The sequence below is a fragment of the Falco punctatus genome (assembly GCF_963210335.1).
Source record: "Falco punctatus genome assembly, chromosome: 3".
Lineage (NCBI taxonomy): Eukaryota > Metazoa > Chordata > Aves > Falconiformes > Falconidae > Falco > Falco punctatus.
In genome coordinates this window covers 31466272-31483113 of record NC_137582.1, presented here as the reverse complement: position 1 = coordinate 31483113, position 16842 = coordinate 31466272, and the positions used below count along the sequence as shown (strand labels likewise).

General features: G+C 43.8%; 1 protein-coding gene across 2 annotated transcripts in view; it reads right to left on the bottom strand.

Annotated features, from left to right (window-relative positions):
- Positions 1–16842, bottom strand: part of GEM (GTP binding protein overexpressed in skeletal muscle) — a 29669-nt gene that overhangs the window by 6369 nt on the left and 6458 nt on the right. Inside the window, exons 1-2 of one of the 2 annotated variants that reach the window (XM_080379570.1) lie at positions 2343–8091; positions 492–834 (exon numbers count right to left, since the gene is read on the bottom strand). In XM_080379570.1, the coding sequence (XP_080235696.1) occupies positions 492–825 (334 nt within the window). In that variant the 5' untranslated portion in view covers positions 826–834; positions 2343–8091. Of the gene's footprint in view, positions 1–491; positions 835–2342; positions 8092–16842 lie in introns of those variants that run through there. The other variant, XM_080379571.1, reaches the window with a different exon arrangement.

Sequence of the window (16842 nt, the reverse complement as noted above, 5' to 3'; positions counted from 1 at the left end):
ACTTTGGAGGTGACTGAAGGACTCAGCAGTGGCTTTTCTATTTTTCTTTATATACTGTTTCTAAGCCTTTTATTCTTGTAGACCATGAGGACCTTTACTTGTTTTCTCTCCCCCATAGAAATCTGGAGTCAGCAGCATGGAGCCAGCAGTGACACAAATGTTGGACCAGCATGAAAGCTGAACCAGCCACTTGTGTAGCATTATCAGAGGCAGGAATGAGGCAGCTTCCAACAGGTATTTTGGAATGAAATAGCATGGGAATCTGAATTGTTCTCTCTCAGAAGCTTTCAGTCATTGTGGTGAGTAGCTTACTCATTTTGCTTTCTTGTTTTCTTTAGAGAGATGCATGAGTTGAATCAGTTTTGATGATCAGATCCAAATGTTTGTTAGCTCAGTTTCTGACTAAATGGTCTTTCTGTTTTTCTGTGCCAATTACTACTGGCAGAGCTGATTGCAAACACACACAAACACTCTGGGACATAACGACCTACCTCCCAGCACCTCACAGTCGCTGTCAATGCTGTCATGCACCCCTGCAAAGATGTTGGCTAGCGAGGACTTGCCTACACCGTGCTCCCCGATCAGCACCACCCGGTAGCAATTGCTGCCAGACTCAGAGGAGATGACAGAGTCAGATGACTCTGAGGACCAGCTCCTTCTGTAGTATTCATCGGGATTGATGGTGTATCGTTTCTGCGGGTTGTACTCATTGGAGTCTTTCTGGACCAGCAGATTCTTCCCATCAGCAGGGATGCTCCATCGCTGCTGCTGCTGCTGCAGGCTGCTGTTGTGGGTGCGACGCATGGTAACATTGTTAAGGGTCATTTTTTACCCCTAGTGAGAAACAGGGAAATCATAAGTGTTACCCATAAAACATTTAGAAATGCATTAATGCTCTCTTATTAACTTCAAGGCAGCACATCCTGCTTTTCTATAGGGATTTAGTATACAACAAAAGAAAAATTAGACTTTCTGCACTTTTGTAGTTGCTGGTACACGACATAGTGAGTCAGAGGCTGTTTCCTCAGGATCATACCACCCTCATGTGCTAAGTTCTATCATTGTTTAGCCTTTACAAGCTCGTGGCTGTGCTAGGTGTAGCTCAGCCCTGGAAAGGGCGAGGCATTGCTGTGTTCTGTGTCCCAGGAGGAGAAGGAAGGGGCAGCATTCACCAGAGCTGTCCTACACAAGAGCTAGACCCCTGCTGAAGGGCACCCTACAGTACAGGCAGCACCTACAGATACGGCTCCTCATCCTTTGTGCATAACGGGGGGCGAACAGAGGCACTGGTCCGAGTTGCCTCGGACTCCCGATGCAGCTGGACGTACAGCATCTTTCACATTGTGCAGGTTCTAGCTGCTTTAGGAGGCAGCAATGGGAGAAAAAGCTCATAAATTCACAGGTATTAAATCATTAACTTCATTTACTGCACAATCAGTTAGATAGGTTCACTCTTCTTATCTAAACATGGCTCTTAACTACCTTTCACTCAGCAAACTCTATTTTGCCTTGCTTGGAGGCAGAGGACAGTGATGTCATTCTCACGAGCCAACAGCTACCATTTTTAGGAAAGTTACTTTGATGCATTCCACTTCCCAAAGTGACAGTTATTTAGACATTTTGCTTTTCGCCTTCTATCTGATGTTTCTCAGCTCTCTTCTCCTTATTAGTAAATAGGATAATTGTCCGTAACATGCACCTGACCTCTTTGAAACCTGAATAATAGGTGGCGAATGAAAAAGAGTACAGCAAAGCACCAAAACAACACAAATTATTATTCCTCTTCACACAAAACGGAAAACTTCTGTGAATAAATGCACAGCAGGACATGGGACGAATATACAGAAAAAGCACACCCTGTCTGAACTTACTTCCACATACGCAACGTTTTCTCTGCGATGTGCAGCACTTAGGGGCAAAACAAGATCCTTTGCATGGTCCTAGTCACAGTAACGTTGTCAGTAAGAAATATATCTAAATTAGAAATTGCAAACCAAGCAAAGGCGGCTTCAAAAACAAAATGAAATATTTACTGCAGTGGATTTTTTTCCTTGCAGTTCCCCCACTGAAAAGACCAGATGAGAAAAAACAGCTCCGGTTCAAACAACAGCGCCTAACTCACAACCTGCAACTAACAGACACTCACTAAACTGTCAGAAACATGAACATGTTACAAATTCACCCCTAATACGTTTTCATCCTTCATTAAACAAAGCCAGACGAGTCCCTGTCACACACTACATTCCGAGTTCAAACTAGTTTTGATTCCCTGGGTTGCATTTAGCCGCCTGAGTCTCTAGCACCGACAGTAACAGCCTGTGTCCGAACCAGCGCTGCCTTACTTCTGCCAGGCTCCTCCAAGCAGCGGGGTCCCTCGCTGGCACGACCCTTCTCCCTCAGCGGGCTGCAGCACACTCAGCTGCTCTGCCGAAGTAAATCCTCTCCTGCTTTGGGGCTGCCTCTTTAATTCTTTCTCGGCAAACCTGGTTTATATTAAGCCCATCTGATCAGAGACAGGGCTTTTCCGTGACGTGGTTGGCCTTTCCATACAACAGCCAGCCCCCAGCTGGGAGGAAGCAGACATGCAGAAGAGCAAAAAGTTGCAAACAATCTCAAAAGACTTACTCAAAATCATATGATTGTCTTAATATTGCCAGTAAAATAAACACGTTTGGTTGTTGCATGATGAAAACAGGAAAGCGAAAAAAACCCCAGAATAATAGATGCCATTTCACCCCACTCTGTTTTTCATTCAAATGTTATCAAAACTAATGCTGATTAAAAAATGAAATGTTTCATTAATGCATAAATTGCTGTAAATTTATTACATTCTCTGTCTGCAAAATACACTTAACCTCCTGCGGGCAAAGTGTTTGTCCGGAATAAAATATCTGAATATTATTTTGGAATGATCTTAAAAGTAGGAATATTATTCTGTTTTGTTTTATTTTTTTTAAAAAAAAAGCTCTAATATTTACAATCCTATTTTTCTCTGTCAGCCTCCAAGTGACTCCAAAGTGACCCAGTTTCCTGAACTGCATAATGAGCTCTCACTTCTGCTGCAACCCTTTACTAGCAAGGGCTTGAAAAAACATCCAGCTACAAATTCAGTGCTACTGCAGCTGGATGGTGGCAAAGATACGTCAGAACTCACCAAGTCTGCATAAAGTCAGAGTAGCACAGAGCTGATACTGCCCACAGGATCAGATATATAGTGTACCTGCCACAAACCCAAAGTCTGCTCCTTAAATTTGTATAGTTTCATAGCTCATTGAGAAAAGAAATTTTGCCAGAAGGAAAAATATATTAAAAACTGTAATGTGTGCCACTAGGTGACACTTCTAACAACATATGCAAAATACTTCTTGATTAACAAATGAAGAGTAATAAACTTATACAGAACTACTCAGTAGGGGTACCACAACTTATATAAAAGTATATAGAAACTCTATAGTTAGCTTTCAATTATCCAGACTCTGGATTAACTATGAAGAGCTCAGAACCAAGCCCCTACAGCTTTCCTTTATATTTACAATCTCCTAGTTACTCTATCAGCCCCTAAATCTAATAGGTGACTAATTCTTATTCAGCCTGTAGGAAGTCTGAACAACTTTGTTTCTGAGCAGGGAAAAAAAAATTTTCATGAGCCCATTCTTCTCACCCTTTTTGCTACAGGCAAGCAAATCTTTAACTGACAATGTACCTTTATTAAAGGGAGCAATGATATGCAGAAAAGAACACCTCTTGCTATGATTGCAGCCTAGCACTTATTTCACGTTCCTCCACTGTAAAAATAATTGGGTTTCCCCTGAAAAAGCAGACCTTTGCAAAATTCTTCAACTGAAATCTGCTTGGTTTCCCCTTCGGCTTTATTGCATTCCTATGTCTTTCATGGGGATTTTCAGGGACCTCCTGAGCCCATTCTTAAGTTTGAAGAGCCAGGAGCTTTTCCAAAAGTAATAGGCACTCGTCAATGTACATAGAAATTATTCAGAACTACCAAGGGGAGAACTGAGCGAAAATATGTCCTGATTCTCCTTCACCTGTGTTTCAGTGCTTGGCAGCAGCTGAACTGGCCCTCATCCTGCATCTCCACCTCACCTGTCTCTCACACATCAGGCACCGAGACGCTGCTGCTGAGTGATAATCCCAAGGAGCACCAAGTGCCACGTCCCTCTGCATAGGATGTGCAGAATGGCTTTTAATACTTACTGCACAAAATGCAACAATATCTCTGTCAGGGAAGATTTATGGCATGGCCAGCGGTTTGCAAAAAGATGTCAGCATACTCAGCTGAAGTTGCTCCTGTTTTTTGAAACATGCTGGAAATCATGAAGGTGAGCGAGTTGTTGGAGTACTGTGCTCTGCACCTCGGGTTCACTTAGGTCTCTTCAAGTTGTCTAGAATTTGTCACCACGGATAAAAGAGACAAACCTGCCCACAGCAGGACTGGAGAGAATTATGGCCAGATTGATCTCAGCAGAACTGTAGGCTCTAACAACTCATCTGACTGTTTATTACATATCATAGCAGAAAGCGCAGACAGCAGAAATAAACCGAAGTCAGAAAAGCCTTTGTGTTTAGTTACAGTTAGTGTTAGATTAGGAATGGCTAGACATCATCTTCCATATGCTCTTCATAAAATTCAAGGCAGACAAAGAAAACACAGCTCTCCAGCAACCACACAATATATCTCTTCTATAAAGCCATCCATAAGGGTTGTCCCGACCATGGCATGAAGCACTTGCACTTGAGAAACTTGCACATGTGTTTTCCTTTGTACTGCCTCTTCCAAGCCTATTCTTGTTTTCCAACTGCATAATTAACTCTTCAGGTCCCATTCTGTACTACTGCCTGCCTCCACATGACAAAGAGCTCTTGTTCCTCACGGAACACTATCAGCACTCATGAATTTCAATCTCTATATATCTGTGGGGAAAACTTTTCCTTACTTTCTTTCAAATCTGGGGAGAGGTACAGTGTTTCCAGCCTCCTTGCAAGGGATAACAGCGGGTTGATTGATGCAATAGATGAACTGAGCCTTTCTCAACAGGCCTGACTGTAGGCTTGGGTTTCCAAATGCCACCTCGTAGACTGATGGAGGCTGATGCAGCCCTGGACTCCTCAGCCCTCTTGCACTCTCTGCTAGTTCACACCTCTGCAACCCAGCCTGCCTGAGGCACAGGCACAAGGAGACACAAACCACAAGGCCACGTGCCATCATAAAGCATATGAGCGCTTGGATGTTACTGCCTGGTGCGATATTAAAACTCAGAGTGATTGCTTCTCACCCATCTTATCGATTCTCTGCTTCAATAGTCATGTCTAAAAGGAATGCCCCCTGCAGCAGGATGAAGTAAACATCGCAGAGTAACAGCCCTGCATTCCTTCTCCAGACAGTTACAATTAGACCGGGTGATGCCCAGAGCAATTAGACAGAAATTTTCCATTGGATATAAAACATCAGCGTTTTTTAGTGACACTTAATTAGCCATTTTGTATTTATGTCTATGAAGGCAAAAGTAGTTCCTCAAATCACCTTCTGGCATAAGGGTTGTGTATAGAGAGAATCTGAATCAACTTGGAGGGGGAGGGAAATGCAAGGGGGAAAAAACTCAACAAAGCAGGAAAAACAAATTTCAGATTTATTTTACTAGAAATGGAATGCACAGTGTCTGAAAGTGCACTTTCTCCCCATGCATTTAGCAGGAGAGTACACCTTCATTTCACATTTGCAGCATTTCACATTTTGTTTCTCACATCTGTCAGTGCTGGCTGCCCCTTGGCAGTTCTTAGCCCCACCAGTAACACCAGCTAGGGACAGAAATGGGTTCGGGTCTAGGCACAGTGCTGGGCTGGATGGTACAGACACACTGGGAATACCAGCCGTTTACTGTGTGCCCCGGGGGAGCTGCTCCAGTCACCATCTGTTCCTGCAGCTCCATGAGCGAGTATAGAAAAAAAAGCAAAAATACGTGTGCGATGAAGCTGCATTAGGCCCGTAGCAATTATTTACGTCAGCTCATGCCCATGGATTTGTCTTTGCCTTTCCTGCTTCACATCCAATGACCAGGTAGGAAGTTTCATGCTGAGCGAGAAAGGTACCAGGGATAAAATACTCTGAAACTGGGAGGTATGATGTAGGGAAATGAAGGATTATGTGCCTGAGGAGAACTACTGAGGGTCTTAAGTGGGGGAAGGGACAGAGAAAGACACTCAGAAATTAAGGAATAATAAAACTTGGATTTATTTTTAGGGAAACAGAATCAGGAGCACCTTAAAGTGCCGCCCCTTCCCACCCACCCCAACCCATCCTTAAAAATAAGCCACTGCTCCCTTCAGAGGAATAGATTTGGTAGACTCTGTTCCCAGCAATTGTTTGCAGGGGGTATTGAATTTGTTCCACCACCTTTTTTTCCCCCATACCACAGCAGCATTTTTACAATTCTTTAACTAGGCACTAAAAGCAGAACATGATCCTTTGGTGATGGAGCACAAGGATAGGGAAGAAGCACTGACCTGTACTCCTTGTGCACAAGACAGCAGGGAAAGCCAGCATTAGAGCTCTTGGGGAATAGGATTGCCTTTAATCAGCTACCTCATTAGAGAACCCCTCATTAGTCTATTACTTGTAGATAATCTGGATTCTGATGTATCAAAAGGAGGGCACGCTCCATATGCATGCGCTGTAGAGCCTTGGTGACTCTAATGTGTATTTTCCCCATTAATGCACTAAGCCAGCACAGTCTAATACTCAGCAAAGGGTGAGAAATGAGCAGCCAGAGGAAGGGATGCAGTTCAGTTCATAATAAAATACAAGTTACTTTTTAGTCTAGTTAACTGAAAAGGCAAAACAATTTAAAAAACCGTCAGCTGTGGGAAAAAAAGAACAATGATAAAGAGCAAATGGCAAAACCAGATTATTTCAGTAGGAGTTACTTAGAAAAAAGACTGTCTCTTTGCCACCCTTGCACTGAATAACATCAATGAATTCTGCCGATAATTGTCCAGGAAACAGGATTAAGTCATATATGACATTAATAAATGTGCTTTTCAAATGAAATCAACGCAAATTAAAAAATCATAATATACTAATAATAGTAAGATGTGAGCTAGCCATAAATGTTCTTCGAATACTGAGCTAAAAAAACTTTCAGACAAATGGCACCAGCACAGACCATTTTTTGCAGTTGGGATCTTTGTGGTATGTTGCAGTCCTCTGTGCAATCAGATTTGGCAGCCACGGTCTCCTTTGCAGCTGCAGCCCTCACAGATCTCAGTAACTTGATTTTATAGCACTAAGTCATGGTGGTAATTTAATGATAGGCAACTTCTCCGTTAGCAAAATGTAGGTTAGAAATCTCAGCAGAATAATCTGGGCCTCTGATCTTCAGAAATGTTGAAGGGAGATCCAGAAAAAGGTCTTTTTCTCCAAACGCAGTTTCTTCTTCATTGTGGTGCCCAAGACTATTACACCAAGTGCAACCAACAGTAGCTACCAACAGTCAGGCATACTCACACAAAATTACAAAGGAAGCCCTCAAAAGCCTGCCAATAAAAGCAAATTTACTTTAAAAATATTGTATGTGGCGGCCAGAGCCTGACTTTGAGGTCCTGATTACGTTTATCTACACAGCAAGCCTGCCTGGGATGGAAACGGAGCACCGCTGAGCTCTCCGACCCACCTTGGCTTGCAAAACTGCTCCTGGTTTGACATCATTAAAAGGTGTTTTGGGCTTATTGTCTGGGTGGAGGAATCCCACCACTGGGGCAGGAGCTGACATGAGGTCCTGGACAGGGTGGGGGAGGCCTGGGAAGCTGGGCAGGGCTGTGGGTGCCCTCAGGGCCCCAACACCCACTTGGCACACTCATTGAGGAAAGGTGGTGGCATATCGTTGAGGTCTGGCCAAGGCAGAGCTGGGTTCGGCCAGACCGGTTTCAGCTGAGGTCGTGCCAAGGCTGTTATTCACACCTGAACCAGGAGAAAGGTGGTGTGTAAAAATGCGCAACACATGCCGGTGGGTAAAGCAGCTACGCTCTTCTTCCAAAAGCCCAGGCCACAGCTGGAGTATGGCGTCGGGGCATTGTATCCCCTCCACCCCACCCCCCCCCACCCCCCTACCCCAGCAGCTCTCTTTACTGCACAGACAACTGGAAGTAACAAAACCACAGCTAAATATGGTCTGCTTGGAGGGAGCCGGTGGCTCTTGTCTTTCCCCGTTTACAGTATCATCCATCCGGTCCCCCCGGTTCAGCGTTTGGCTGCCCACTCACCACACCAGCACCTAGTAAAGTGATGCTTCATGCGATTACTTGGTGATTCACCGCCTTGTTTGGATTTTCTGGCTCCTGGGCTCATGTTTATCAGCAAAACACACGCTTTCTCCAGCATCAGACTGTAAGCTGATTGGAGCCATACGAAATGCCTTTGAGTGAGATGCTCTACACAGTCAGGCATAATTAATGTCTATTTAATTGAACAACGGCATCTCTTTTTATTTACAGGGCTTTACTCCCATGTCTTTCAGCACGTACTTTCCAGTTTTCCAAAATGTAAGATGTGAAAATGAACATGTAAGTGAGAATATGCTGATTATTTTCTTTTTGAAGATCTAATTCTTCATCTCTGTTGTACTGTGTTCACGACAGGACAACTAGCGCTGAGTGCTGCAGGCAGGATTCACTTCACCTCATTTAGACTACTTGCCTTGATTCCCAGAGGGAAGCAGACAGGGTTAACCAGGCAGCTCCAGGGTGATTCATCTAACACAGGTTGTGTGAATCGCAGAGATGTCTCTCTCCAGACAGAGAAGGAGACGAGTCTCTCTGCATTAACGCTAGCCTGAAACTGCGCTGCCTGAAAGCTAGATTGGCAGTCAAATGAAATGAAGAAATCCACAACAGCCTGAAGGCAAATATTTACCAGTGCTTTTTTTGACAGGCAATAAGTAAGACAAGGTTTAAGATGTAATCATTACATATGCAACACTCAATAAAACTATCCTGCTGTAGTACAGGAGGTGCATAAACGTACAAGAAACTTGGCCACAAACCTGGAGAAAAAAGTACATGTGCCATGTTCAGTGTGGATGGCAACAGGGGTCTTTTCCCAGTAGCTGCTGGGACACTTCTGGGAAGGAATTACTTCTGTTGCCATCCACACTGACCGAGTGTCACTAATACATAAGGGAGCACGGCTTGTGGAGTTTTCTGCTCTGCTTCTGCAAGCCAACTTGTATTATCACTGTGCATCACCACGGACACATCCTGTTCCATCCATCCAGCCTCCTGAGAAAGGAAGATCACAGCCAGCATGTTTTTCAGGAAGCATACTCAAAAAAATGCCAGCAGTTACAATGCTGCCAGCTTCAGTCTTGCTTTGCAAAGCCAGCTCCTTGGCACTGAAAGCTCTTGTGTTCCTGCAGGAGCCAGAAAGGGCTGGCACAGCTACAGCAGGATCCTTTCAAGCTTTCTAGCTGGAACACGCACATGCACACATGTATGTCTGTGCTCAAGCTGCTGGGTGACCTTCTACAACCACCAATTTTTTGTCTCTTGCTTTCTCTCTATGGTTTTAATAAAATGTATTCATTTTGAAAGCAGGCAGTAAACGCAGGAGCTGGGCATAACAAAAAAAGCCATCACTACTAACTGAAATCAATAATTTTGATGGGTGGCAGAACCTTTAAAACTTTCACTTCATTGTGCTCCAGTGCCAATCATGCATCTGCAAAATGTACATCTCTGTGATAATGTGTGGGACAACACTGTCCTTTTCAGAAGCAGCGGACTGCAAGTTCTCTGTCACACACATTTTTCCTTCTTCATGGTAATTAACACATTATTTAATGCTTCCTGAGCATTTTTTATGCTGAAAGCTATTAGAGTTTCACATTAATAGGGGAGGACTTGTTCTCATGAAACTAAGGACACTGAGCATGCTACCGATTCAAAGATACGGGTGGCTAGAAAAGGGAATGTCCATCAGTTGCTCAAGCACATTTCTCAGGTGAGCTGCTCCAAAGCTGCACACCTGACATGCATGGTTCCAGTGAAGCAAAAATACTGGTAGGGATACTGGTAGGGAAAAGCTTTGATTTCTTAAGCCTGTGGAAGTAGCTACAGCCCTGGGTTTCACAAATCCTCTGTGCTGGTGGAAGTTTAATCAATGGTCAGGCTGGCAGATGTAGAAGCTAAAAGAAAAATAGCTAATTCAAAGTTCACAAGCCCAAGGAACGTAATTCTAGGATGACTCATAAGCTAGATCTGATTGTTGATGCTCTACAAATCTCCGTTCTACGTAGCTCACAACTGGCTGACAGCAGAGTGAGCGAGCCGGCTCCCCAGCCACGCTCTCCCTGCCATCGTTGCATGCTCTCTGCAGCCGTGGTCTGACGGATTTTAAACAGTTCTGTGGCATCGTAAAGTAAGACTCAACGTACCACAAACATGAACTGAGATGATTACGCATATCGTAGTTAATGAAGAGGGACGTGAGGGGGAACAGTCCAGACACATCCTATTGCAAAAGGCAGAGAAAATATGTTTGACTTCTGCCCCCAAGACTATGCTGCTGGCAATTACACCACCACTGCTGGGCAGTATAATGCTGCCTGCAGAATTTCTGCCCCATCAGCAGGGTATTCTCAAGGGTAGCTTGGGCTCAGTGAGTCAGTGGAGGGAAATGGACCCCTTCAGAAGGGGCAGCAGAGCAGCTGAGGTAGGCTTCGGTGCTGAATTGTCTCCTGTCCTCTCCCTCGCTCACAACTTAAGGAAAAGGTGAAGCTAAAATGAGCAGCACCCTTAGGGGACAAGATGTTCTTTCATTAAAGGATCACATGGAAAAACTCTGACAGCTTACCTGATCGTCAAATATCTGCTCTTATGAGATGCCTCCCTCTCCTCTCACACTGGTGTCTATCACAAGTCACCCTTAAAATAAGTCAAAATCAAGCATAATTGAGATTTTAAAACCTGTCCAAATTGCATAAAGGGAAAACAGCAGTGAAAGTCCACATGTTCCATATGATAGGGGATCCACATCCATATGGGGATGAACACCTCATGCCCCATATACCTGCACATTTCTGGTTCAGCAAAACCTGTGCAACACACATACCTGGATGCTTCTCACACTTCACACAAAGGACAGGTATATCTACTGCCTTCGTTACCCTGGATTCTCCCTGCTGACTGCCCTCACCTTGCAGGTCTTCAACGGCACCTTTGGTTTATTTTCTGATTAATCACATGATTATTATTGTCCTTATGTTGCATATAACTCATTAACTTGTTAAGTGTACTTGCCAACACTCTGCTGCTGGCCTCACAACTCTAATTTCACCTCCAGACCATGCCAGTGGTTTCTCAGTGGCAGCTGCGCGTTGCATAGCCCCTGCTGAAGATGCTGCTTCAACAGATTAGCATCCAATACTAGCAGAACCTCGGCTGCCTGGCCCTGGCTTGGTCTGGAAGCAATGATAGTAGCAATCATATGTATTTATCCTTTTTGAAGAAAACAAAACGCGGTGACAGGGATAACCATAGCCAGCACTGAAGACTGGCAGCCACACCAGCTCTCTGCATCCTATGGCAAAGCAAAAGACAGAATAACCCCAAGTTCAGATGTGAAAAAGTAAGGTATAGTGTCCTGCAGAGTCAAATGCACTGTCTGTGATATTAATTACTAACTTCATTAGAGCTACACAAATCACTTGGTAGTAACCTTTTTGTTCATTTAAAGTCTGCGTCACTACTTTAGTTATTGTCTTTCCATGATGCACTTGTGGAGTGTTTGCTTCCCTGACAACAGAGCAGCAAGTTCCCCAAACCAACCTGTTTAAATGCACAAATTGTGTGCATTGCATCTGGGGGGAAAGTGATTTATTAAACACCAACATACATGGAGAAATTCCCAAGCAGGCTTAACAGACCCTTCTGCTTGCTGTCACCGCGCCAGCTGCAGCGGAGGGAAGGAGCTGCCAAGTTCAAACCCACATCAAAACGCTCAGGACTGCTGTAGAGGCTGCCTCCTGTAGGGCTTGGGCAAGCCAGGGACTTCAGTTGCCACCCCATCTGGGGAACGGGCAGGGGACATCTGGGGAACTCCTCCGTCAGGAGGAGATCACAGCCAAGCCAGCCCAGCCCAGAAAAGTTGGGGGTCATCATCACCTTGTTACATATTCAAGCCCGTGTGGCCATAAGTGACAGCAAGCATTAAAAAGCTTAGTTCAAGCTTTTATTTAACACAGCAAGACTGAAACATCTTAATGTTAAAAATAGCCACCGTTAATACTCAGTGTTACCCAACGGCTGAACTAAGTTATAGTCTTTTTCAGTTTAATTGGGGATAGCCCAATACATAAATAGATTGTGGTTATGTTTAGCTGGGTACAAGGATTAGAGACTGGTTTAATACAGAAGCAGATCCTGATTTCCACTTAGGAAACAGAAAGAGATTATCTTGACTGTACAATAGAGCCCAAACACAATGACGAACCAGCAAATAGTGAGTTTCTTTAATTAGGGATGTTTACTGATGACAGTGGCCTGACACTTCCAATGCTTATGTCACTTCCTATGCTAAGACAAGGGCATCCCTTAAGTATTATGAGATAGGTAAATACTCCAAGGGAAGAACGCTAAAGACTAAGTTATCACTGACACTGAGGGTATATGCCAGGTATTAAAAGGCATGTGTTGTACTCCTTGTCCTGCCTCTTGTTAGTAAGGCATCCCTCCAGAGCAGCAGCCCTTGGGTTTCAGGGGTTGTACTGTGCAGTTTTATTCAGACATCTGGAGCAGATCTCTATATCGTTAGGTCTTGGGTTTTAAATCAGTAAAACAATACAGGCATAATACAGTGCTTGTGAGGAATATTGGAAAAATCACTTAGATTATTAAAAGAAATCATAGCTGGTATGGAAAATATTGCTAAAGTAATAATTTGCTTCTAACTATTTAAAAGAGAACTTCTGAAACAGTTACAAAGCTGAGATTGAAAGAATTGGAAACAACATCATTATTATTTAACATACGCAGTCAGAGACCAAGCTCCTTTGTGCCAAGCACCATACAAACATACATCAAAAATACAGCCCTTGTCCCAGACAGCTGTCAGCCTTGTTATTAAATGAGAAGCATGGAAAACAGAAGGAAATAAAGACAGAGCACTGGTCAACAGGAAAGGCAATGGCCAGAGTAAATCATCATCACAACAGACATCAAATATTTGCAGAATAATCATAGAAGACTTTTATGTAGACTTTAATGGAGAATTAAATAGCTTTGTGGTCTACAGGGATCTTCTAGGCACAAGGAACAGCACAGGAAAAGGTATGGAAGTGTGGGAACTGTAGATAAATTCTCTTTCATTGCTCTGGAAAAGAGATTTTCTTTGGAGCACAGTTGAGTACATTTCCTCACAGAATCCCAAATAGCTTTGGGGCTTTTAGCATGCCTTTACATGGCCCATAGAATTTGTCATCCAGTTTCAGGCAATGTTCGTCATCTATGATGTAACACAACAGTCTGTTAGTCTGAGTCCCACTTGGTTTCTCAAAAACAGAAATCACAGAAAATATTTAATTTGCCCATATTTATGTTTTCTCATTTTTTTATTAAAAAAAATGTTTAGAACACCTTATGTTAAATTTCCAGAAGTTAGCAATAATTTCTTGATGCTTTGATGCCTTAATACTTTCTTCAATTCCCTTTTTTAATCTCATACCACAGAAAAAAACATGTCTGAAAACAAGGTTCCTACCAAACCTATTGAGCTGGGCATGAAAACCTGTGCCTGGAAACATAAAATCCTTTATATTAAAAGACTAAAGACTTGCCTATGTAAGAACACAATGAAATATGAAAACAACCACAATGGAAAAAGTGGAATAGATTTACAGTTTTAAAATAGCATGCATGACACAAAAGTTCATGGGTCTATTTAAATTTCAACAAAAAAGATGGTGGTTTTTCTCATTAATGCAGAATGCATTCATTGCGGGTTTTAAGCGCCTCAATTTAGAAACTGAAGGCAATTTTTATTAATAGCACATGTAATCCCAGCACAGGAGATCCCTCTGGTAGATTCATTTGCTCCTTACACAGGCACCCTTGGCATCAGTAGGAAAAAGGGCTGAGTAAGAACTGCTCGGCCAGGGGGGGGCTCCCAGTGGCAGTGGGGTTCCTGCTGACAGTGTCACCTTGCTGCTGTCCATCAGGCAGGGTGGGCAAGCTGGCTGCGTCCTGAGGACAAGTCATGAGCGTGCATACACAGACACACACGAGTCACGATGGGTTCTGGGTCTAAACATCTGGGAGACTAGGACCTCAAGACACTCGAGAGTACAGACACAGCCCATGGGAGAGGGAGCAAACACAACACTCCGAGGAATGCAGGGAAGGAAAGGCCACCTTGTTGGCTGTCCACTAGCTGTAGCTGACAGCTTTTTTCTATTTCATCCTGTTTATTCCAAGAACTCCTCTGACATACAGAGAATGCTGGCTGAGTAGGACTGATACCATCACTGCGGTTTCTCTGGTTACTATGTATGGATTCAATTTATCTCAGCCTTTTCATGGAAATAGTTCATGTGAGCCAGGGAAGAAGAGAAAATCTAGTCCTCTCACCCTCCTGAGAAGGCAAATAACCACCAGGAAAACCCTCTGTCCTGTACAGCTTGACATTATAGTAAAGACGTAATCAAAACAAATATCCACCTTGTGAGAAGCCCTGGGAGATGCTGTGTTCCCCAAACTCGCAGATCCCCAACCTCCCCCTCTTTGGAGAAAGCTGCCTTGCACCTCGTGGCCACCGAAACAGGAGACCACAGCTCGGGAACTGCAGCGGGCAGCCAGGGATGGCCAGACCTGCACGCAGCAGCCCAGCCCTGCAAGAACGGGACAGAATTTCATTAAAGAGCCCTGAAGTTCAAAAGTAACTGTAAATCCAAGAGGCATCTGAAAACTCTTGTGTAAAATCTTCAGATAGGCAAGGAAGAGTGGAAGAGCAAGGGAGATGTTTAAAGAAGAGCATCACACAATAGCGGAGCAGTGGTGAAAGAGCCCAGAGCTGCAATGACAGGTGTGTCCCTCTGACTGTCCTTTGAAGGAATTTGAGGAATGCCCAGAACAGGTCTGAATACTGTACTAAATGCTTATTTTTAATGCCTGTTACAGATTTGAAGCTTGAGTGATTTCTGGCCCTAAAAGAGGAATTCCAAGGCACCCTGAAGGTAACAGGACAAGAGCCCTCATTACCAGTGAAGTCTCTGAAATGAGCTACAGAAGACTAAGACTAGCAAATGATAATTTCCAGCTGCTGATGCTCCCAGTACGCAGAACAGAGCTGTCACGAGCTGCAACGGCTCTCGGGAGAGGAGAGAGATGCCAGGATTGCAGAAACCCTTTACATTAATCATTTTATATAAAGTTTCCAGTGGAAACATTTTGGCACATCTGCACTTGAAAAAGTCCATAAAAACCTTGTATGAAATACGTTTCTGCTTTTCAAACTTTCCTTTCTTTGTGTATTCTCCTAATAGCTCAACATTTGCCAGCAACCTACCCCCGAGGCGGTTCTGGTGTTTCATAAACCACAAGCAGTGTTAGCGTGGGAGTTGCAACATCAGCCCACACCCATGGCCAGTTAAGATGCTGTCTCACCAGTTCCGTTCCAAGGTGACTCCCTGGCCATACACTTCATCTTGCGAGAAGTTGTGCAATGCCATGAACATTTATCTGGTGCTGTTATCACAACAGTGGGAGGAAATTCAAGGTGACTGCAACTCCCTGGCAGGGATCCCAATTAACGTGGAAATCTTTTACTGATGCTCACTGCCAGGGCATCCTCTGCTTCTTAGCAGCACAGTTACCTTCTCTGGTCATTGCATATATATTGCACTACGCAGGTTTTGTTCCTGAAAAGGTGGCTCTTAAAACATGTTTTGGAGGATCTGAAAGCACAGGATGTCCTTGTGATGGGGGACTCAGGGCAAAGTCACCCCTCAGCCAGGTCTGCAGCAACAGTGTCAGAGACTGGAAAGCAGCGACGGCACAGGGAACCCCAGGGGCGCTCTTGGCAATCAGGTGAGATGGCAGTAGAAAAAAAGCAAACTGCTGATGAAAAAGGCGCCTGCTCCAACCTAAGCATCGCGTAACGGGGAGAGCAGTGCCTCCCAACCTAATGTAAGTTTGGGGCAGGGGCAGCAAGAATCCTGCAGCCAGTGCACAAAACAGGGACCTTACAAACATGCTAAAAGCTCTATACATGCCAGATAAGGCCTGCCAGTAAAATAAAAGACCCATAGTGTCATAAGCATGACTCTATACCAAATGTATGCATTGTTCCCCAAGACCTTTCCAAAAATGACAAATGATCTCAATGTAGATGTTTATTTATGTATTACTCCCTTTTCATGTACCTACTTCTTCTCTTAAAGGCATTTTCTGGCACTTAGGTAAATGATTCAGTAGATTTCATATCTGTCAAAGGCCCAGGCAGTTATCGTTATAACAGGGACAACAGATAATACATAGAGTCTTGCAACCTTTTATTGTCACAGACCTCACAGGTGAGATGAGTGTGGATAAGAATTACCACACAATGAAATTAACAAAAAATAACCCACCAAAAAACCCAAGAAGAGTAACAGAAGGTCAGAAGAACTTATGTGGGATATCAATAAACTGTCAAAACAGAACCATTTTCCTGCATTTTTCTTTTTATCAACAATTTTACAGGCAGTGCAGTGCTGCATCCCCTGCCAGCTTCCTAGCTGGTGCTGGTGCACATGGGCTTTGCACGACTTTACACTTGGAGCAGTGAGTGGATAAAACATG